Below are 22514 nucleotides of genomic sequence, written 5' to 3'. Positions count from 1 at the left end.
CCAAGAAAACAAGACAAGAGTCTTGTGACTTCAGTTTTTTCAAAAACATGAAATTGTTTTGGAATGTGTTTGTGGGCACCTCCCGGGTGTATCAGATAGGAATGACTTTACTTCAGATTATTTGTTACCACTGGCTATTGTTATTTGTTGATATGCCTCTCTGAAAAAATACGTTTTTGCCACATGCAACTCGCCCACTTTGTGATTGTACCCATGTGGCTCCTCTTAACCCTCAGAGTATAAAATGTCTGATGCTCTGAATAAAGCTGACTATTGCATGAGACTTTAGTCCACCTCATCTATTGGCTCCATTCTCCAAGGTCCCACCGCCGCTAGAGTGGTAAATACCATCCCTTGAGCCTTTTATTGGAAAACTACTTGGTACTCTTTAGACTCTTTCCCTGGTGAATGTAAATACTCTTTACTCAGGCAGAAAGAAATGGCAGAGCTAGAATGAATCAGACTATACCATCTTGATGAGAAAAGGCTTTATCTAAGCTGGCTTTCACATCCCTGGTAACTAGCAGGCTACCTACAACAGTAGGTGTCTTTATGTCATGTTGAATGTGTGGATTGGTTGGATGAATGACTCTTTGGAGAAATCCATGTGACAAAAGAGATGTGGGAAGAAATCTGATACCACCTCATTTGCCAATTTATAGTGTTTTGCTTGGTTGGGAGTTGTGTTTACCTTCACTTGGAGTCACAGCAGCTTGTCACCACAGGGTTTCTACCTGGCTCTCCCTAGAATAGGTGCCACCCTTACAGTTTTCTATTCTGAACACTCTAAAAAGGCAGCATGGCTGTGAAGAATCTGCCACTGGCCAAGGTATTTCCATCCTGCATAACCATTTACACACCCCTCCCTCTCTTTCCACTGTAATTTTGGCTTATCTTACCACAAAATCATACAGTCATGGAAATAACATACTGCTGTGTGGAATGCAAACAAGCCTGAAGACTTGGTCCATGCTCTGGGTTCTGGTTTTCTCTTAATTTTCTCAATTCATATGAAGCTACAGAAGGTTAAATGTCTTACCATCCAGATGGTCCACATAACAATACACATCATAGGTTTCGTGGGGAGAGCGGAATCCATAGGTCCTGACCCCTTCCTTCCCCATCATGTCTCCATAACAGCCTTCTCTGGGAGCCCTTATGGGATATCTGAGGAGGCAAAGGAGAGGTAAGTGGCACTGTCACTAGCAAATTAATACTTACAAGCTTTGGGGCCCGGGTCTCTTACCTCACAGTTTGATCGGACAGCCATCCTGCATCACACTGCTCAAATCCATCTTCATAGGCAGCGAAGAGCTGCTCTGGCGTTGCTATCACTGCCCCAATGTCCAAGCAAGCCTGTTGAGCCATCGCGAAGTTCAGAGTGTATCTGCTGGTGGCTGCCCTGTAGTGGAATACGACTCCTGCAAAGACAGCAAACCGCAGACTGTTTCAATGCTTAAAGCCCCCGCTGGATTGTGCAAAGCTTCAGAATGAAATAATATGCCAACTAATAATATTATCACGGTTACTTATTTTTACGATGCAAAACTTTTATAGATTGATGGCACTTAAAAATGCCACTTATCCAGGGGTCCTGCTCCTCATGCTACGTCCTTGAATCATGCAGCATTATTACCTTTACTTTCACAGATAGTGTGATAAGGTAGAGAAAAACACCAGGCTGTCTTCCTGACAATGCCTATTTCCATCATCACTTTGCTCCCTACTCATAAACTAGTCCCACTCTCTGAACCTTAATCTCCTGTCTTATCCAGTAGATCTAACATTTATTTGATCTGAAGGTTGGGTAGATTACAAAGCACTGTCCAAATATGCACCATACCCACTACCTGGCTAGTGTTATTTTTTTTATCTGGTATGACTAATACAAATATACAGTTTTCATGCCAACAGAGGACTGAAATAAAGTTCTCTACACTCCCCAAAAGCAAGGCATGCTTGCTTCAGGTTCCACTTTGTTGTATTTTATGTATTGCTAAGGAAATCGTTAGAAACTGTGCTCTAGGTCTCAAGAGAGTGTCAAAGAATGAAGAAAGAGCAGTTGAGGGGTGGAACTTTTGATCCTTTCTTCCTGCTTCTACATGCTATCCATTTTTAACTGGAGGAAATCTGATTCCTCAAAATGAATCTAACTGATATGCCAAGGAAGTCATCACAAAATACAGATGGGGGCATCCCGATTTTGTAAGTAAAATTTGATCAACTCATAGTATTCAAGACCACTTTTTGTTGTTGTTTGAAATGAATTGTGGTTTCTAAGTTATCTGTCAATCACTCCCCTTGAGTCCTAGTCATTTCCTGGGGTTGACAGATTTGTCTCCCACAGTCAGACTGGCTATCAGACCCTCTCTGTCATGTTATTCTTCATATTGTGACTCTGTCTCCAGACAAGCCAGGAAAGAACTGTGCAGGACTAGAATGACTGTCTTGCAGATAAAGTCTGTTATCAGTGTCCACACAAAGGGAGCTGGATAACAACTCATAGATGGACTGACTGGCAAGGAGCATTCCTTTTCCTGTTTCTGATCTCTCATGTCTCAGAATGTCATCAAATGCCAATCTACCTTCATGTGACCTCTCTAAAACTGTCTGGGAGAACATAGACAACATGCATCTAGTAAGCATGAGAAATACCCTAAAATAACTTTTAAGCTTTAAATAAGAACTTGAATGGGTTTTAATTGGATTATAGTGGTTAAAGTTTTAAGTAATCTTCGGAATTATAAACCTTCCACATGTGCTAAATATTGGTACTAAGAGGGGACAGAGCAGAGGGCCTCCTTGCCTCAGGCAGGAACATTCAATCCATATGTAAGTGTCTGCAGCTGTTGGAATCACCTGAGGACATCACGGGGCTAAGAAGATTAGGTGGAAGATATTGTTTCTGAGCAGCAAGAGGCAAACCAATTACTGTCTTTAATGATGAAAAAAAATGTAAGAAGCTGTGAAACTGAGAATTTTAGAGCGTGAATGTATGTGATATACAGCTATGCATATACATGTATGTGAAGCTACAATCATAGGTAAACTAAAATCAATGATGAACTCAGGGATCAGAAGAGCTCAGGGATTTAGTGGATACATGGGCAACAGGAAACAGATGAATTTAATGATAAAGGATGCTCAGGGAATTTGTTTGTTGCACCCAAAATTCCAATCATTTCCTTTTGGCTAAACAAGAAAGAGTTTTTAATAAAACTCCTTTTATGTATTTCTAAAAGGTAAATATTTTATAGGGAAATTGGGAGCTGGAGGAAAATCTGTTCCATCATGTCTGGGTATTAGAGTTTTGCTTAATAACTTGCCAACACAGTCTGCTTCCAAGAGCTGCGGCATTATGTGTGTGCCCAATTAAAGCAATTTCTCTTTGCTTTGTCTTCTAACTTAAGCTCAAGTGACATATGACCCACCATTACAGGGAGGATGAAGGTAAAATGTATCATTACAAACTTAATGGATAGCAGCTAGTGTTAAAATTACATTTTTTTACTCTGATTTCTTGCTCTGAACCAACTGAAAATTCAAATATTGATTGCCTTTGTAAGACATTATGATATAAATCATGGTTAGGTTTTCAATGTAACTTTTAAATGATACTTCTTGAAATTAAACTCAAAGGCTTTTTTTGCATTTATTTTGTGTGTCTGTGTGTGCACATGCACGGAGGCATGGGTAAACGCATGCCCTTCTACTGTGTGGATTCCAGGAATCAAACTAAGCTTGTCAGGCTTGGTAGCAAGTATCTTTCTGCTGAGCCAACTCACCAGCACTCATTCATGATCAAAGAAAGGAGGCTGAGGTTCTAGTTTAGTGATTGAGCACTTGCCTAGCACGCACAAGAACTTGCATTTGAACTTCAGCACCCCCCAAAATCACACTAATAGAATTAAGACCAAAAAGGGAAACGTTTTATATGTACATATCTATGTGTAGACATATGTGGTACTTGGAATGAGAATGTCCCCTAGAGGTTCATATGTTTGAAGTCTTGGTGCCTAGTTTGTAGACCTGTTTGAGAAGGACCAGGAGGTGTGGCCCTGTTGGAGGAGGTGTGTCTCTGGGGGAGGGCTTTGACTTTCTAAAGCCCACGCCATTCCCAGTTAGCTCCCTGCCTCCTGCTTAAAGATAAGGAGGTAAGCTCTCAGCTTTAGTTCCAGCACCATGCTGCTGGCCTGTTGGCCTGTGGTCTTTGCCCTTATGGTCATAACCCTTTGTAACTAACTGTGAGCCCTAAATCAAACATTGTCTTTTTTTAAGTTGCCTTGGTCAAGGTGTTTTTGTCATGGCAATAGAAAAGTAACTAAGACAACATATATAACACCAAAATTAAAAGTAGAATAGTTTTTATAGTATTCTGATGCAATCACCGGTAGGTCTCAGCACTAAAATAATAATTGAAGAACTATGTACTATATCTTGAGGTTTTCATTATTTCCAGTATATTGTACATTACTAGACTCAATCAATAAAGCTGCTTCACAAAAAGGTACCTTTTCTTAATGAGTAAGTTTGGTTTCGGGGAAAAGCAAAGATTCTTGGATTGATGTGTTTTCTACTTGTTCATATCCTGAATAACAGACATCCTTGAGTACTGGCCCACACTTCTTTCCTGGGTCTCACGCTACAACTTTCTTACAAATCTGAAAGCCTTACCATCCACAGTCAGTGGCATGGTGTCCTGAGTGTCTTCAATCCCATACATGACATCACAGCGGTAGACGCCTGCATCACTGGCACGGAGTTTGACCATGGTGAGGGAGGCATCACCCACGTCCTCAGGGTGCGTGAGCACTGACACTCGCCCTTTGTAGTCCTGACCGATCTTGATATTGCCATCTTGGGCCACCAGGACAGTAGTCTCCTTTAGGTCTTTTCCGTTTTTGTCCACTTCCATCTTGGACCATTTGATTCTGAGGAATTCACTCGTGTTGTAATTGGGCGGCAAGGTGGGCATGGTGGAAAAATGACAAGGTAAGCTCACTCTTCCAGACAGAGAGCCTTTCACAGGGGGGCCTTCTTCCGTTTTTGCTAGAGGAAAGACAAAATATCAGATGAGTAGTCCTGAAAAGCTGAAACCTAGTCTATTGAATGTGTGAATGGACAGGCAACAGTTAGAGAGCTTTCATTACGTCTTGAGTGTGCGGAAACCTGAGAATGATTTATATAAAGAAAATGGCACGGAACTTCGATAATGCTTTATAACAATGATGCGGATTAATGATGTTCACCTTTGCACACTGAAACACAGGGCTTGTTTGAAAGCATTTGTCACTCGGTATTTAACATGAGAAAAAGGAAGAATAAGGCAAGCACAAGCGAAAAATTAAGGGCAGAAAAGAACAGGGCAGGCTAGAACACAGCACCACAGACTGTGAGATCAAGCTAGGGCGGTGGGTACTTGTGCCTATAATCCTAGTACTCAGGAAAATGAGACAGGGGCATTACTCTAAGTTCCAGTCTAGTCTAGACCACAATGAAAAAAATCGATCCTCCCTCTCTCCCTCCCTTTCCCCCTTCTTTCTCTCAAAAAAGCAAGACTAGTGTTAAGAAAAGCAGTTGAAAGGGGGAAACACTTTCTTTTATAGATCAGAGGAGAAAAACCATTTCAGATAACTGCCAAATATATTACTTTGGGAAAATATAATGAAAAAATTAACATTTGAAGACAAAGTGAGAATTTTCAAATGGTACTTGAGAAGACTCGAGAAAGGGCAAGGCTCCTATTTTAAGAGCCCTCTTCAGCCCAGCAATTGAGGCAGGCAAATTTCCAAGGCCAGCCTGAACTTGTTCCACTAACAGGTCAGAGATGAGAATCATTTAAGGTAACTACCACATTACCTTAGAGAAAATTAAAAAAAAAAAAAAAAATGAAAGAAGAATTCCACACAGTACTTCCTGAGATGAGCGAGAGCAAGCCTAACGTCTGAAGAGCCCTCCTTGGGCCCTCCTTCAGGCAGAGGCTCGTGCCTTCTGACTCCAGCTGCAATCACTTTGCAGAGACACACCGCCTTTCATTATCCCTGGGCCGGAAGACCAGCTTCTGTTCACCTAGCCCGCCTAACATACTCATTTCTGTTTAAGCTCTTAAACATTTAGTGACAGAGGGTACACTGGTTACAATTTAACACCACTGCATGCAAAAGAAAACATCCTTTAGCCCTTCCTGGAATCCATCCCCCTCACCCCAAGCCTCCTTCCCTTCCCGGCTTCCACTCCCAAAGCTAAGCCAGGTGTTAGAAAGGATACAAATTCTTGTTCTTGCAAAGCAATGCTCACTTCATGAAATGACAGCCAAAAGTAAAGAGCTGCCCCCAAATCAAGTGACACTGTGACTTGTAGCTACTAAAAGGATGTTGTTGGTTTTTTTTTTTTTTTTTTTTTTTTTTTTTTTTTTTTTTTTTTTGGTTTTTCGAGACAGGGTTTCTCTGTGTAGCTTTGCGCCTTTCCTGGAACTCACTTGGTAGCCCAGGCTGGCCTCGAACTCACAGAGATCCGCCTGGCTCTGCCTCCCGAGTGCTGGGATTAAAGGCGTGTGCCACCACTGCCCTGCTTGGTTTTGTTTTTTAGCATCATGCCAGTCATCAGAGAAATATGTGTCCCCAGGTAGACACACACCAGCAATGATACAGCCCATTGGACCCTTATCAGTCAGCTGGATCATTTTCAAAATTACAGGAAGATATTATTCCCTTTAAAAAAAGGAAATTCTATCGCCAAAAAAAATTTTTTTTTTTTAAAGAAGATGGGCCTGAAGTGGGTACAGCAGCTCACGCTGACAATCCCAGGATTTAAGGCATCAGGGTAGGTGACTCTCCATTAGCTGCTGACTAGCCTGTGCTACATAGAAAATTCCAGGCTTGTCTGGGCTGCACAGGGACACTCTGTCTCCTCCTCCCCAAATATGATTAATACAGTACTATGTCTGGTGTATTTATGATAAAATCACTCATTTATTCCAAAATTATAATGATTGTTACTTTCAGGACTAGTTCAAATTCTATTCATATATATGAATGGCTTGTTCACAGGATACTTAACAAAATTAATTAAAAATGAGATGACCTATTGGCTGCACTAAGTTACTCTTTAAGATACTCCTTAGGTTTTGGTTTTGTTTTGTTTTGTTTTGTTTTGTTTGTTTTTTGTTTTTGTTTTTTTTTTTTGCAATGTAATAGCAAGGCAACAGTCTCATTTTCATAGCTTAGAAAATAAAGCCTCTAACTTAGCGTTCACTCTTTGAAATGAACCCAATTTCTTGGTGAAGATGCCCCTTGAGAGGAAGTGGCAAGCCCCTGGCTGGCTGTCAACTCACCTGAGCTGGAGCACGGACCTTATAATATCTAACCAAACAATTTTTAGCATTGGCATTTATTAACTTCCTCCCCTGCCCCTAACTTCATTCACACAAGCAGCCTTCATTTTGTTTCACTCTCTAGACACCTGCTTTTGTCGCTGCCAGAACTGAGACCTTTTAGTAGTTTCATGGTCTCGTTCATAAATCCATCAAGTCTGTAGGAGACATGCTAAAAGTGACCGCTACTGGTTCACATTCCCTCAATTTAGAATCACCTAAAGGGATGAAGCATTTCTGTTTTATTTGTTATTTATTTATCTGTCAAGAGCAGGGATTCTAAGACTTGTGAATTCTGTGTCTAAAAATTTAATTTACACTTATTGCATGTTCTAGGAGTTCACATTTTGCAGCCTAAAGAACCACTTAACACAAATAAAATATAGTAACATTACTGGGGTTTGTTTTTAATAGAAAAACAAATAATTTTACAATAGTGTAGGGCAGATGATCTCTAATTCCTTAATATCTATTTCTAAATTACATTTTTTTGCAATTATAAAAGCATAGGGGAAGACATAGGGTTCAGCCACCCTATGACGTAGAGAACTTCCTGAAATATGGACTATATAGAATCTGGGTTGATTGCTACTGCTATAATGAAGGGCACATTCAGACAAAAGGCACTGTTCCAAGGGCTATGTACTGTTCTGGCTAAACACACAGATATTAAAACCTTTGCTCAAAAATGAATATAAGATTACATCGAATTGAATCTTTAGAATAAGATTAACAAAAAGATGTGTGGTCAAAACTTTTGAGTATTAAGACTTGGGTATTAATTCACTGGGTCACAAGAACCAACTTAATTACATCTAAATATTTTGAGAGTTATCTTCGTAGTCTGAAGTATAATGTAGATAAAGTATGCACATTTAAAAAAAATCTGCTACCTGCAGGAACTTGTCTGAATCTAATAAAAATGTATCCTGACAAAATCAGTGTTTACTGTTCCCACAGATGGTTTGTGGTCTACATGAGCACCGTAAGGGAGAAAGCACTATGTAATGAATGATCCGTGACTCCTCATTCTGTGCACAGACTTTGCACAATAAGAAGGGTGTAAATTCTGTCTGTGCAGAGAGAAAGGGCACCAGACAAACATCAGATTGAGAAGGTGGGATTCATTATGTTCTTGTTCAATTCATGACCTCACAACCCCGTACTCTAGTTTGTATTATTAGAGGAATATTAAAGTGGGTAAATTTTCAGTAACTAAGATGGTTTCCAATGCAATAGGCATTGTTAAAGAAAAGTGCCAAAGCCAACAAATCAGTATGACATGGTGCTCCTTAACCTGAGCCACTGGCCTTTAGGACCTGTGTCCTACCAGGGCAGACATAGATACCCCTGTTGGCTCAGCAAGTTACTGCTGCCTGTCCCACGATGTGCTGGGGAAATGTGTTTTATCTGGATCTTAAACTTTTACACTTTTTGCTCTTGCCCCTCCTAGGAAAGAACTAAATATCCCCTAAGTTAGCTAAAATGTGTATTATAAAGAATGGGGCCTCAAATGCAGTGATTGTATGGTGTCGTTAGCTGTTAATGATTGCTAATTCTATGGAGGAAATAAACCACTCATTGTTTTGTTTTCCCTCTGTGAGTCTCTATGTCAAATGAGGGACGTCTTGTGACTGTCACTGTGTTTCCTCTTCCATTATTAGCCACCCAAACTTGTCCCGATCCTCTCTACACCCCCTGTCTTCACTGGGTACTGTTAGTCTTTCCTCTCCAGTCTCTTGATCTACTTCCTGGAAACATCTAAGAAGATGGTTTGGGGTGAATTAACAGATACTGGACCCTGGACTCCCATCCTCATGGCCACCACTTGAAGTAAGTTAGGAGATCAGTGTCCAGACTGCCACAATAATCATCCAAATTAATTCCATGCCGCCACTTCTGTACTCCTATAATCCAGTCTTTACAGAACAACAAAGGGTTTAAAGAACTTAATGCTACGTGTCCTCTGTGGACTGAAACTCTTTAGTGTGTGTTAGTGCACACAGAATAAAATCTTGTCTTCTGAAAACCTGTACTGCCCCAGATAGATGAGTAGTTAAGAGAATGGTGAGGGCTATTTCTTCATGGCTTGCCTCCTTCATCCCCTCCCTCTGATACTTACTGGATGTGGGAAGCAATTGTTCTTCCTGGCACTTCAGTTTCCTCTTTATAGCACATGGGTAATGGATGTTTTGGTTAACCAATGTTAAGCCTTAAAATAGCTTCCAGCTCCCAGTGAATCCTGTCTACGTGACTGGTGCTGTTTCTATTTATATAAGCTGATCTCTGCTTATCTCTCTGCCTATATCTCCTACTTTGCTTTTGATCACTACTGTCCAACAAGAGTGAGTTTCCTGTTGCTCACACAAGTTTATCTTTTTAACTTAAGGGCAGATCTTAGCAGGCTGGAGACTTTTCATTCTTATTTCAGCTCACATGTTACTTTCTCAAAGAGACCTGACCTACTTCCCTGAGCCGAAGCCATTCTCTAGGATGCCATTCTACTTTATTTTCATCATCAGAAAAAATCTAGGATGATTACTTGTTTGTTTATTTCCAGCTCATATAAATTTTAAGTTTGTTTAATGAAAACAAAATCCACAATATCCACTGATATATCCCCGGACACCTAGAATAATACCTGATACAAAGAAGGAATTCAAAAAGAATGTCAGCGGATGGAAGGATGGATTGGTAAATGGATGGATGGACGGACGGATGGATGGATGGGTAGATAGATGGGTGGATGGGTAAGGGGCATGGGGGATGGATGGATAAACGGACAGATGGAGAGATGCTTAAACCTTCAGTCCTGAAGAATGAATTAAAATATAACTAAAGAGAACCCCACAGAGGAAGTGGCAAGCAATAGGAATCACATATGGGAAGGAGGAAAGACAAAAGTTTTTTGTGGGTGGACAGACTATCTCAGAAAGTCTGGAGCATGGGTGTGCAGAAGTAGGAGCCAGGCATGCCGAGCACACAAAGCACTGAAACACATCAGTCAGTGAAGCTTGACATAGACTCGTCAAATTCCTCATTGTGTCTCTCTGATTGCACTAAAGGTAAAATGATAGAATCCGCACTGAATACGCGTGAAAGGTAGAGCTAGGAAAGGCAGCGCATGCGCACCGCACTGAATACGTATGAAAGGTAGAGCTAGGAAAGGCAGCGCGTGCGCACCGCACTGAATACGTATGAAAGGTAGAGCTAGGAAAGACAGCGCGTGCGCACCGCACTGAATACGTATGAAAGGTAGAGCTAGGAAAGGCAGCACATGCGCACCTACTTGCCATTACCTGTTCAGAAACAAAGACAAAGGGAGATGCTGACAAATGCTTGCTGGCAACATTTTTTAACTTCCCTAAATTCAAATTCTAGACTCCCAGATTTAATTTTCTTTTTCATATAAGAAAGTCTTTAAAAAGTAGTTCAGAAGAAATTAGAATTCTAAATATTCTCAGTCCTCTAAGAGAGCCTTTTTACATTGTTCAACTCGGGGGCCAGACATGGTAACAAATATTAGTAACCTAGCATTTGTAAGGTTTGGGGAGGAAAACTACCAGTTTCAGGCTAGCTGGACTACATAATGAGACACTGTCTCAAAAGAAACAAAACAACAAAAACAAACATAGGAACAAACAAAAACAAGTGATCGAAGAAGTTAGTGAAAGGTTCACTCACAAGTTTGTTAGTTTGGTCTGTTTGACTTATCAAAATACACAACATTCAGTAATACTTTAAGTGAAAATCTTAAACAATGCATAGATTTTTTAAAAATGATTCTTCGTCGTAGTGATCCCATATTATAATTCCATTCCCCAGTGTTTTTTCACATATTAATAGCAAAAGTGTTACTCTACTTACCTTTATGTAGTGCGTGGGTTACTAATAAGATTGAGCACATCCATAAGATGCTTTTCATATTTAGCAACATCTTGTCCTAGAAATGAAGAAAAACAAAGTATACTACAAGTATTTATGGTGGTGGCTGGCCATAAATCACATGTTAATAAGGTACTGGGGGCAATAAAAGAGGCAGTTCTCTGTGGACTCTAAAACCAGGAGGTTCATAATAGACCATATCACAACATTGTAATCATTCATTTGAATAACACTTGAGACATTAGTTACCAAATAACTCCAAGCCCCAGTGTGGGGACTTAGAACACCATGATGGCCACAACTAGACAGGCCATAGGAAGAACGCTGGAGATGACAGCCTATATAAATAAGGTAAGGAGCGGGCACAGAAAGGATATGGTACCCTCAGAATCTAATTAGAACGAAGAGAGTGAATGGGGACAGAATAAGAAAATGCCCGAAGATGACGCAAAAGAGATGCTGAAAACACAAACTTCACATCAAGTTTGCAGTGAGAAGGAACTGACCCGTGGCTCTGGCCGATGCTATCACCAGCAAGAATAAGGCCTTTGGAAGGTTTTTGTTGTAGTGGAAACACAAACACCACAGACTGTCTAGCTGGCTGAACAAACAAAATAAATGCATCCCAAAGAGCTGCTAATTGCAAAAATGACCAGTTTCAAAGTGCTCTCAGCAGCTTTTAAGTCTCGAGCGTCAACAATGAGAGAAGATGTTCTTCACTGAAAGTCAAGAAACACTGACCTTCGCTGAGCTGCTAATTTACTGTGTGCTTTGGGAAAGACCTTTAACAGTCTGAGTCACAAAATGGGCCCTTCCAAGTCTGAATTTATAGAAACCAGCCTAGTAAGGACAAGCACCAGGGTTGAGGGTTGTTAGTGTTCCTATTTAAATATCTCTCAAAGGCCCACATTTTGGAGGCTTGGGCCTGAACTTGGCCTTGCTGGAGCTGGTGCCCAGTGGGAGTTCTCAGGCCATCAATGCTGTGTCCTCAAAGGGAATGTGGACTGTGGATCTCTTCCTCTCTGTTTGCTTTCCCTCTGGCTTCATATGAGCAGTCCATTCCACTACATGCTTCCAGGCATGACATGCCGCCTGGCCACAGGCCAGCAAACAAGGTCCATCAATCATGCACTTCATCTTCCAAAACTGTGACGCAAAAGAAACCTCTCTCTATGTATAAGTTGATCGTCTAGGCTTTTTGCTACAGTCTTGGAAGCAGAGTCACAGGCATTTTATTGTTTGAATATATTCAAGAACAGTTTGTTACTTGCAGCATCTTCCCTGGCTCATCTGTAAGTTGGTACCCTATTGAACTCCCTTTGCCTTCCTTAGAAAACACATTCTGTATTACCTAGGAAACCTGGCCTGGAATGAGTAAATGATGACAGAATCCAAGGGCAGTTTGTACTCAAATATATTTAAATATTCCATGACGGCTACTCATTTGTTTTTAAATATTCTGCATTGGGTCTTGTTTTATAAATCTAAAAACATGCTACAACCAAACTATAACAAAACTGTAAAATGCTTAACTTATGGATTTATGGCTTTACCTGTGTCTTGATGGCTTGACAGTGTTTTAGAAATAAGAGATATTAATTTCATAGGCAAGATGAGTAATTAGGTCATAAAATCATATTAAATATGCAGCCCATGAATGTTAACTTAATCCAGGTAGAAAACCTTCTTTTAGTCATACTTCTAAATACTTTTTTTTGTTTCTATAAAGAAAAATTGCTTTCATTTTTAGTTGTCTTCCTTTTTCTTCAGGAAACCTTTATAAAGTATTTTTTAATGTTTGGGCTCCACTGTTAATCAGTCTTGGATTCAAATTCTGCATTTTCTACTTAAACTCTCAGATTATAAGTAAATGGATATGCTTCTCTAAAATGTATTTTTCTAGTTATTTAAGGATGAATTAATTAATTAATGCAAAATAAATTAATATGCATTATAGAAATGATTGAAATACCTGAAAATATTGCACATGAAATATGCTCATTCATATCTAATATAGTCAGTACATAGTGATTGTTATTAAAATTAGTAACTTTTTATAGATGCTCAAATTGTTTCAGATCAATGATAATAAAAGAATTTGAAGCCCTAAATCATACTTTGGGTTACCTCTATAGTAGCAGTATATTTAACTTTATGTTTCTAGTAAACTCCCGTCACTTATCATTGGTTTTAATTATTACTTTGAAATCTATTTGCTGGCCATAAAGGTGGCTCAGTGGATAAAGGCACCCACTGTTTAGCCTGATGACCTGAATTTGGTTCCCAGGAACTACTAGGTAGGAAAGAACTGACTCTTCCAATTGTCCTCTGACTTCTACATGCTCACTGCAGAACATTTACAAACATCAATAAACAATACATAAATGTAATAAATTATGTTTTATATCCACTATAAAACAGTAGGCTTCTAGAAGGAAGAGTTACTTACTAATTCTCACAATAGTCTACAGTGCTATGTTCAATACCCCTTGGAGAGAGTTAGTAGCCAAATGTGTAGTCAATACTTCCACTTTTAAGTACCAGTAATTCCTTATGAATGTGAGCATGTATGTAGCGCTAAGGGAGATATGCAACTGTCTAGTTGAATATTATTATTACCTAGTAATAATATGGGCACATTAGTATTCAGACAGTCAAATCTTATAAAACAAAAGAGAAATTATATGAGCCTGACTCTGGAACATATCTTTTGTATTCTAATTTCCTGCCCAGGACAAATGTTCAAAAACCTAACTCTTTACATACCATGTTTAATCCATATAAACACATCTTCATTTTTTCTAAATTAAAGAGAAAAATCTGTCTTCATCTCTACAGCCCACCTGTAGTATTCTCACCTGCCCAGAGACTTCCACTAAGCCTAAACTAAAAGAATGAAATCAGTGCATTAAAAACATAGAGATGCAATACATTTGGGATGCACTGATATAAATTACAAAAATTGATTGAATAAATTACTCCTGAGTGAATACGAGTGCTCTCAAACTAAATTCCAGATCTCCAACTTCACTAGGGAATGAACCAGAAGATGCAGTGATAGGGCTGTATTCTGATTGTCCCGTCACCAGTGGGGACCACACAGCGGCCTCCGGACCTGGGACTTTGTGCTGGAGGTCACGGGTGCTCCAGCTAGCCTCTTCTCTATCTCTTCCACACAGGCCTGCCCTGTCAGCACGTTCTACACTCCGACCGAAGGATTCTCAGTCATGGCTTTGGCAGCCATGTCCAAGAGCTGTTCCTGATATCGGGTGTCTCCAATCTGCATTCTGATAGTCCCATCATCAGTGTGTGAACATACATGTCCCTTTCCTTTTTCAGTTTTGGGAAACCTACACCTGTGTCTTTAATGAAGCTACACCACTTTTCTTCTGCACCTGAGCCTAGTCAATGAGAAAATTGACTCCTTCCTTGCTCCCAGCATGCTCTAACCCCCATTTCTACTCTTCTGCTGCACAATGTCTGTCTTGAAGTGTGGTTGGTTGGTCAGTGATAACAAATCACTATACATGGAAAGACTGAAGAGATAAGCCAGCCAGCAGCCTCTATATTTAGCCATATACTTCAGTAAAGTCAAAAATAGGAAAAAGGTATCGAACCATCAAGGCCCAGCTGACTGCAGCTGTGTAGTTGCCTGGGAAACAAAAGACAAGGTCAATGGAACTTCTGTCTCTCTTCAGAGAAGAGGGGCACCTCACACCAGGGATAGACCGCCAGGGTTCTATTAACCAGATATTTAGTATTCTCCCTCATTCTTGGGGAAGCCTAGAGGGGTGAGGGGGACCTATGGTTTGTCTACTGTCCTGCCAATCAGTTGTTCTGGACCCCTGCTTGTCTTGGATACCTCAGCTACTAATTAGATATAGTAAGCATTCCATGTTAGTCTATAGTACTTAGTTCATTATCTCAGGAAGAATGTCTGAGAGATGCCTCATGGCTCAGACTTCACAGTATTAACTGTACCCCAGGAATTTGTCACGGCCTATACCTAGATTCCTGAACCCAGACTCAGTTAGACTTTTTAGTGATGTCCTTTAGCACTCTGTTCTCAGCAGTGAGCTCTTGTTTCATTATCCATCTCCTCCATGCTCTGTTTCCACTGCAGCACATGACACTACTTTGCTTACATATTTAGGAATTATCGTCCTCTTTTAGCCGACACAGAAGCCTTAAGAGAAAACCTCTAATATTTTCTTCACTTCTAGTTCTATAGTACCCAGGATGTTCAGTAACTGTTTGCTTTAAAATGATGAATACGTCCTTACTTTATGTCATTAAATAAATTCTCTGTACACCTTTCCCTTTTACTGTCTTTGCTTAAACTACACATTTCCAATCAGCAAATACAATTTTCTATGGGTAAAGTAAAAATGTTTACTCAGCAAGTTCGCTGGGATGAATCTTTAGAATGGCTCTAAGCTTTTACTGTTAAGAAATTATGCTTTAAACCAGGTGTGGTCAGGCACACCTTTGATCCTAGCACTCGGGAGGCAGAGGCAGGAGGATTTCTGTGAGTTCAAAGCCAGCATGGTCTACTGAGTAAGTTCCAGAACAACTAGGGTTGTTATACAGAGAAACTCTGTCTTGAAAATACAAAAAAAAAAAAAATATGTTTCAATCCATATGTAGTAAGGCACACCTGTAATTCCAGCACTGGACAAGCTGAATGAACAGAAGGATTAAAAGGGTAAGGAGAGAACTAGAGTCCAGAAGGAATCTCAGACTTGCCTTGCTACACATCCAGACCCTGCCCTACAATAGACCAATCTATCAATAAAACACTGCAAGGGAAAATCCTGGGGCATCTACCATGAGTGGTATTTCAACCATTATCTACATAATATCTGAAAGTAGAATTTCCAGGTGAAAGAACATACACACTTTTCAATATCTTTTGCTGTTAAATGAAAAAAAAAAAGTTTGCTGAATTGTTTTCTAAAGAAAATGAACTTATTGAAGTTCCTATAATAATTTATAACTTTGGTTCTTTACAACTCAACCAACACACAATCCCCAAACTGTTTTCCTTGTCTGACTGATGAAAAAATGGGGTTGGGGATTTAGCTCAGTGGTAGAGCGCTTGCCTACCAAGCGCAAGGCCCTGGGTTCGGTCCTCAGCTCCAGAAAGAAAAAAAGAAAAAGAAAAAATGACGCAGTGTACTGTTGCTATTTTAATGATTTTTTAAAGGAATTTATTTACTTTCTTTTATGTATATGAGTGTTTTGTCTGCATGTATATATGTGTATCATGTATATGGCTGGTGCTCATGGAGGCCAAAAGAGAACATCTGATACCCTGAAACTTGACTTACAGATAGTTGTGAACCACTATGTGGTCTCTGGGAACTGAACCAAGGTCTTCTACAAGAATGAGTGCCCTTAATCACTGAGCCACTTCCCCAGCCCCTTATGACTATTTTTTTACAACTATGAATGAAGTTGAACAAATTGTCTCACAGGATTTAAAAATGTTGGTTTTTCTGCAACACTACCAGTCTGCAATTTTGCCCAATTTTTGCTAGATTCATTATTTGTTTTACTAGGCATAGTATATTAGTATCTCTTATCTATGTAGTTTTCTGTCTCTCAAATCTTTTTCACAGGTATTTGGTCTTTTAAATGTTATAACTACATCCATTTAATACATTATGATACTGAAGGTCCAGCAGTTCCATTTAACTTGGTTTCCCAGTTGGAGCCCCCAACACAAACTTCTAATTTCCAAGTCCAGCGGCCACTCCACTCTGTTCCAGGCCAGGTCGAAGCAATCAATAACTTAATGGCAAACAGAAATGGTAAACAGACTGTAATTTATGACTTAGTGCTTCTGTGTTCACTACAAAATGGGTAATTTCTTTTTTAAAGTATTTATTTTATTTTTAAAGTGTATGTGCATGCATGCCTGTGTGCCCGTGTGTGCGCGTGTGAGTGCATGCGTGCAGGTGCCTTGAGAGGCCAGAGGTGTCAGCTCTCTCTGCATCTGGAGTATAACGTGATTGTGAGCAGCCTGACAGGAAACCCCACTCCAGTCCTCTGCTAGAAAAGTGCACACTGCTGCACAGACTTCACCACTGAGGATCCCTCAGGCGCTGAAAATAGGCAATTTCTGGCAAGCAGTATATATCTGTGCCCTTCTATATATAACAGGTCGATCAAACGGGGCTAGGTATGTAATTAACACACTTTTAACAAAGTTCCTATGTACCGACCCCTCAAAGAAAACCACCCTGTCACATCCAGTTCTAAGAACTTTACATCAGATTTGACTTTGTGTCCTAGATGCATTTATGGATTTTTTTACGTCTAGATTATAAGAAGAAACCGACAAACCTTCACTAATCCAAATGGAACTTGGTCAAGCCATGTCTTTACTCTCCCTTGTTCTGACTCCAAACATATGCAATGAGCAGCACATTTTTCCACACCAGGGCAAGTAACCTCCAACAATGGTGTTTGTCTGTCTCCTCACTGATTTCTCTGGGTGGGTGGGGAAATTTTTTAAAAATCCACCTACTATAGGTGCTCATTCTTTTGCCACAAAGCCCTAAGAAGTTCTGACCCTTACAGAGCTATAGCCCATCTGAAATGTAGAGATTATGGGTGTTTGTCCAAGAGTAAAGTCAACAAAAATGTTTAAACTCCACCAGGAAAAAGAACCAGATTAAGTATATGATTGTGGAAGAGTCAGCTGGTTTTTGTCCTTTCAGGGGCTCCAGGATGCCCCATTACAGACCAATCATTAACCTGAGAGTGTTTAAACATGGTCCTGTAAGGAGAGATGGAACAATGAGTGCATCACCCACATTAATCATATTCAGCTTTGAGTTAGCTTTTTATATCCTTTCCAAACAGAAAGTTACTCCGAAATAGATGGAGGCAGCTTGGAATAGCACAGGGATCCCCTGCAATCTACAAAAGGAGGGAGGCACCTGATTACAAACACCCATAAACCCAAGGAAATTCTTTTCCTTTTTTTTTTTTAAGAAAGAAATAAGAATTATGAAGAGGCTTAATTTTAAACCACCAAGAAAAACCAAACTTTGAACTCTTACATAAATTCTAAGTGATGGTCTTGAATCCTATCCCTCTTTCCACAGCCCAGAAGAAGATTAAGGACTATGGACTTCCTGCTGGAGGAAGTAATTGCTCAATTGCTTCGGAATCCAATGGAAACCTTTGCAGCATTAGTGGGGACATGCAGATGCAATCTGTCAAACATCCCTTTCTTACTTTGTGCTCAGAACTAGATCTCAGATCCTTTGAGACCCCACCCCCACCCCCGCTACACTGCTCGTACAATGGGATCCTACTCTACCTCAGAAAACTATCTGATGCTCCCATTGTTTTCCTATTAAATTCAAAATATTCCGTTTTAGGGTTTTATGTGAATATTTCCTGAGTTCAACACAGTTGCCAAGCAGTACTGAACACAAATTCGGCCATAGCTTTTAAAGAGGAACAAAACCGATAATGGACCAATTATAAACAGAATTTAAGGTGAGAGGGGGGACCATTAAATCCTAGCTCTTCCTAATTAGAAGCTGGAGAAATTAAAGTGAGAATCTCAGTAGTCCAGTCTACATCGCCACACCCACCACACCCCCTCCCCCGCCCTAGATCTTTTATCAGCCATTTGGCCAACTTGTGGGAGACACCTACCCCCGCCCACTCTGAGGGTCCTGGTTAATACCCAATTACACCAGCATTAATTTTGTCACTGGCGAAACGTGGTCTTTAGGCAAATATGAATGTATTTAAAAACGAGTGCAAGGAGCAATCACAAACTTGTCTCATTTTCGTGCCAAGAGTTGACTACGAGTAAACCTTCATTTCTCCTTTTAAAGCAAAAACCCTGAACCGTGCATATCACTCCCAGGAAGCAGGAGAAAAATGGTATTTTAAAGGCTTTTATTTAGAAGCGTTTAGTGCCATCTGAGTAGAAGCTGGGTCCGCTCCAGCTTCAGCGAGCCTTAGGAGCTCTGCGAGGCAGGCCAGCCAAGGCCCCACCCGGGGCCAGCCCAGTCCCGCCCCAGTTGGCCGCAGCCGCTGGAGACCTAGGCTGAGCCGATCGCCGGAGCAGCTGTGCAGCTGTCTCGGAGCCCAGGAAGTCACACCCGTCTCGCGCCCTTAGCCGAAGCTCCAGCCCACGTGGCGGATGGCGAACCCCCCCGCCGCCGCAGAAGGGAGTGCCTAGCAGGGTCCCTCCCCAAAAGCAAGATGAGCTCGGGTAGGCGGGGCGGGACCACCTCTGCTTTAGGTAGTTCCTTCCCAGGCCAGCACCAGGCAGAGACGCGCTGGTTATCGCCTCTGAACATAATGGGCACGAAATTGAGGTCAATATTTCGAAACAAGTCCTTCCGGCTCCTGGCTATTTGCATTCATCTGTTTCATTGTCCCCAATCCTTCCCCATCTTTTCCACCCCTTTCCTTTGCTCCTGGGCGCAGCCTCCTCCCCAGTTTCCACGTGCAACGCGTGCCCCGGTGTGGAGGAAGTTAAGCTGGATGAGGGGGCATTCTTTTGCAATAGCCTAAGGAACAGGGTCCTAGCACTGTGTTCAAGGACCTTAGCTAAATTTGCCAAAGCAAGTACCTCTATCACTTTTCTCAAAGATGAGTAAATTGCATGTCAAGAAACCTCAAAGCTGGCTCGGTTGCCAGACTTGTGTGTTAGTCCACCCAGCTGCAGGCGCCGCCCAGAGCGCCGCGGGAAGCCAGGAGGACTAAAGAAAAGGAGTCCCTGCTCTCCGGACGGCCAATTTCCTTTCTCTCCATCTCCTCCAAACCCCAAGATTCACGTCCCAGATTCTGAAGTGGAAAACTGACCATTAAACTCCGGGTCCTTCTCTGTTTGAACCCAAGGATGGGAAAGCGGTTTACTGGCCTTCTTTTTCTCCCCTTATGCTGAATTTCTCCGGCAGGGGGAGCTCACGCCTACTACAAAACTCCCCATTCCTAGACATCTGGGTTCTGCTAGTCCGAAACACCCAACGGCAAGCAGATCTTAAAGAGCGCACCGCCCCCCTTGCTCCTCCCTCTGGGCCTGCCTCCTCGGACCGAGAAGGAAGGGACTTCACACCAGCCATTCATTTGTCAGCCATGGGGGAGGGGACGCAAGAGCGGAGAGGAGGCCGAAAGGGGCGAGAGGAGGCAGAGAAGATGGAGACAGAGGAGGAGACACAAAGATGAGGGGACACAGATAGCGAGACTCCACTGCAGGCTGTCCTCGAGGCGGTACAGCAGCACTGTAGCCTGGCGGGGGGTGGGGTGCATTTCTTCCCCTTTCCGCAGGATCCCAAGAGCACGCAGGACGTGCGGAGGCGTCCGTAGTTGGATCCGAGAGTAAATAGTTCAGGCTATGACATTATTTTCTTACCCCTGTTTCTTCTGTCTAACCCTCTGCCCGCTCCACGCCCATTGACACAGAGAACAAGCCGGGACAACCGGGATGTCCCGGGTCTGCAGGCACCAGAGAAGTCTCTGCAATGCCCACGCCTACTCGGGGCGAGGGGGACTCCGTCGGCCGGGGCGTCCCCGGGGACTCCCGGCACGCGCTCTCGGTCCGCAACCACTCTACCAGCCGGTAAAGTTGCCCAAGTGAAGTGGAGAAATGAGAGCGGGTGAAGATACCGAAGGGAACAGAGGACTTCTGTAATCCAGACAAGAAGTCTGGACCAGTTGGTTCCTAACTCGGGTCTCAGCGCCACCTTTGTCTGGAGAGCGCTCCGGGTCCTGGTTTGCTGCGAAAGATGAGGGCGACAAGTCCCCATTTCGCTTTCCAGGGCGAGGGCGAAAAATACAGCACATCTCTCCGGTTCGGGAGAAGCTTTCCCGCCCAGGAGCCTCCCAGACCTCTACGGTGTTCCAACAACCCCACCCCCAACCACTGGCTCGGGCTCACCACACACAGGACAAAAGAACACAGGGGCAACGTGAGGGAGCTTTGACAGCCCCCGAGTCATCAAAGAAATGTAACCCCAGTACCCTGCCCAAGCCCTGCCAGAAAGCTTTCCATATTGCCTGCGCGGGGGCTTGGGGGGGGGGGGTCATGTCCGCGCAGGTCCTGGGTAGCTAAAGTACCCCGCTGCCTGGTCGGCAGCTGCCTAGGGGTGGCTTTCCAGGAACCAGAGATACTGACCACACACCAGGAGCCAGGAAACCAGGTGGTCTGCCCTAAGGTGGTTTCAGGGACCTGTATTTGGGCAAGTTTGGGGACTCCCCATTCAAACTTTTGCCTCAATCAGTTTAAAGACAACAACAACAACAAAAAAAAATCAAGGTGTGAGGAGTCCCTCCCATTCTTCCAACTCAAGATAGCATGACTTTTCTAGGATTTCTCTACAAAATCCCGTCCCCCTATTCCGTTCATCCTTTTCCTCTACCCCACCCCGAGCTTCTTTGTCTAGATCTTTTTTCAGCACCAAGGTCTGTCTGAATTCCTCTCCAACAAGCCTCTTCAAAGTTACCTGCATGTTTTAAAGTGCGCACATTTTCTTAACTTCGCCTTACTGCTAGTCCTTTTGGCTTTAATTAAAGCCCTCTTCCAATTGCAATGTACCTCTTTTTCCCTCCCACTGAGCTCGGCGGGTTTTCTTTTCCCAACAAGTTTTACCCCCTTTCTTTTAAATGGGGAACAAAAGAAACGTGATTACCTTGAAAGGCGGCTTGCTGCAGTTTGTGGGGGAACTCACTGCTGAGCTGTGAGGATGGGCTCCGCGTTGCCCCGGCAGATCACATAGGAAGCGCGGTGGCCTGGGGAAGGATGGGGCGAGTGCGGGACGGAGCTGGAGGTGAGGGAGGATGCGCCGCTCGCCGCGGATCCCGGTCCCAGCGCCTGTCCACAGCACCCAATGCTCCTGGCTGCTGCGCCCGCGCGCCTTGAGTTCTTCCCCCAGAAAGGCTCGGGGCAGCTCGCCTGCAAGTTCAAATGCGGGTTGTGACACCCATCGTCATTATATCACTGTACCGTCAGCGCCGAGGAGGAGACTCAGCGAGAAGGAGGAGGGAGAGGAGGAGGGTTCATTCACAGGCTCCAGAAGCGCTCCGCAGCTTCAGCCACTCCAAAGAGCCAGGCTTGGAAACAGGCGGAGGGGCGGAAAGGAGCTCCCAGCGCCCGCAGTGGGGACCGCCTGCCTCCCTCGCCAGGCACTCCCACCTCTCAGCGGTTCTTCCTGACAAGGAGTACCAATCGGCTGGGGGGAAAGCCTCGCTCCTCATTCAGCGACGCTGTGCCATCTCGCTG

At 42.6% G+C, this 22514-nt stretch overlaps 1 protein-coding gene across 3 annotated transcripts in view; it reads right to left on the bottom strand.

Annotated features, from left to right (window-relative positions):
• Positions 1–22213, bottom strand: part of Vcan (versican) — a 103249-nt gene extending 81036 nt beyond the window's left edge. Inside the window, exons 1-5 of one of the 3 annotated variants that reach the window (XM_028854152.2) lie at positions 21925–22213; positions 11240–11315; positions 4675–5049; positions 1247–1421; positions 1040–1167 (exon numbers count right to left, since the gene is read on the bottom strand). In XM_028854152.2, the coding sequence (XP_028709985.1) occupies positions 1040–1167; positions 1247–1421; positions 4675–5049; positions 11240–11309 (748 nt within the window). In that variant the 5' untranslated portion in view covers positions 11310–11315; positions 21925–22213. The remainder of the gene's footprint in view (positions 1–1039; positions 1168–1246; positions 1422–4674; positions 5050–11239; positions 11316–21924) is intronic. The other 2 variants (XM_028854149.2, XM_028854151.2) reach the window with 2 other exon arrangements.
• Positions 22214–22514: the final 301 nt, after the last annotated feature.

Source organism: Peromyscus leucopus, chromosome 11 (assembly GCF_004664715.2).
Source record: "Peromyscus leucopus breed LL Stock chromosome 11, UCI_PerLeu_2.1, whole genome shotgun sequence".
Taxonomy (NCBI): domain Eukaryota; kingdom Metazoa; phylum Chordata; class Mammalia; order Rodentia; family Cricetidae; genus Peromyscus; species Peromyscus leucopus.
The sequence above is the reverse complement of the archived record's forward strand: the minus strand, read 5'-3'. Positions and strand labels throughout refer to the sequence as shown.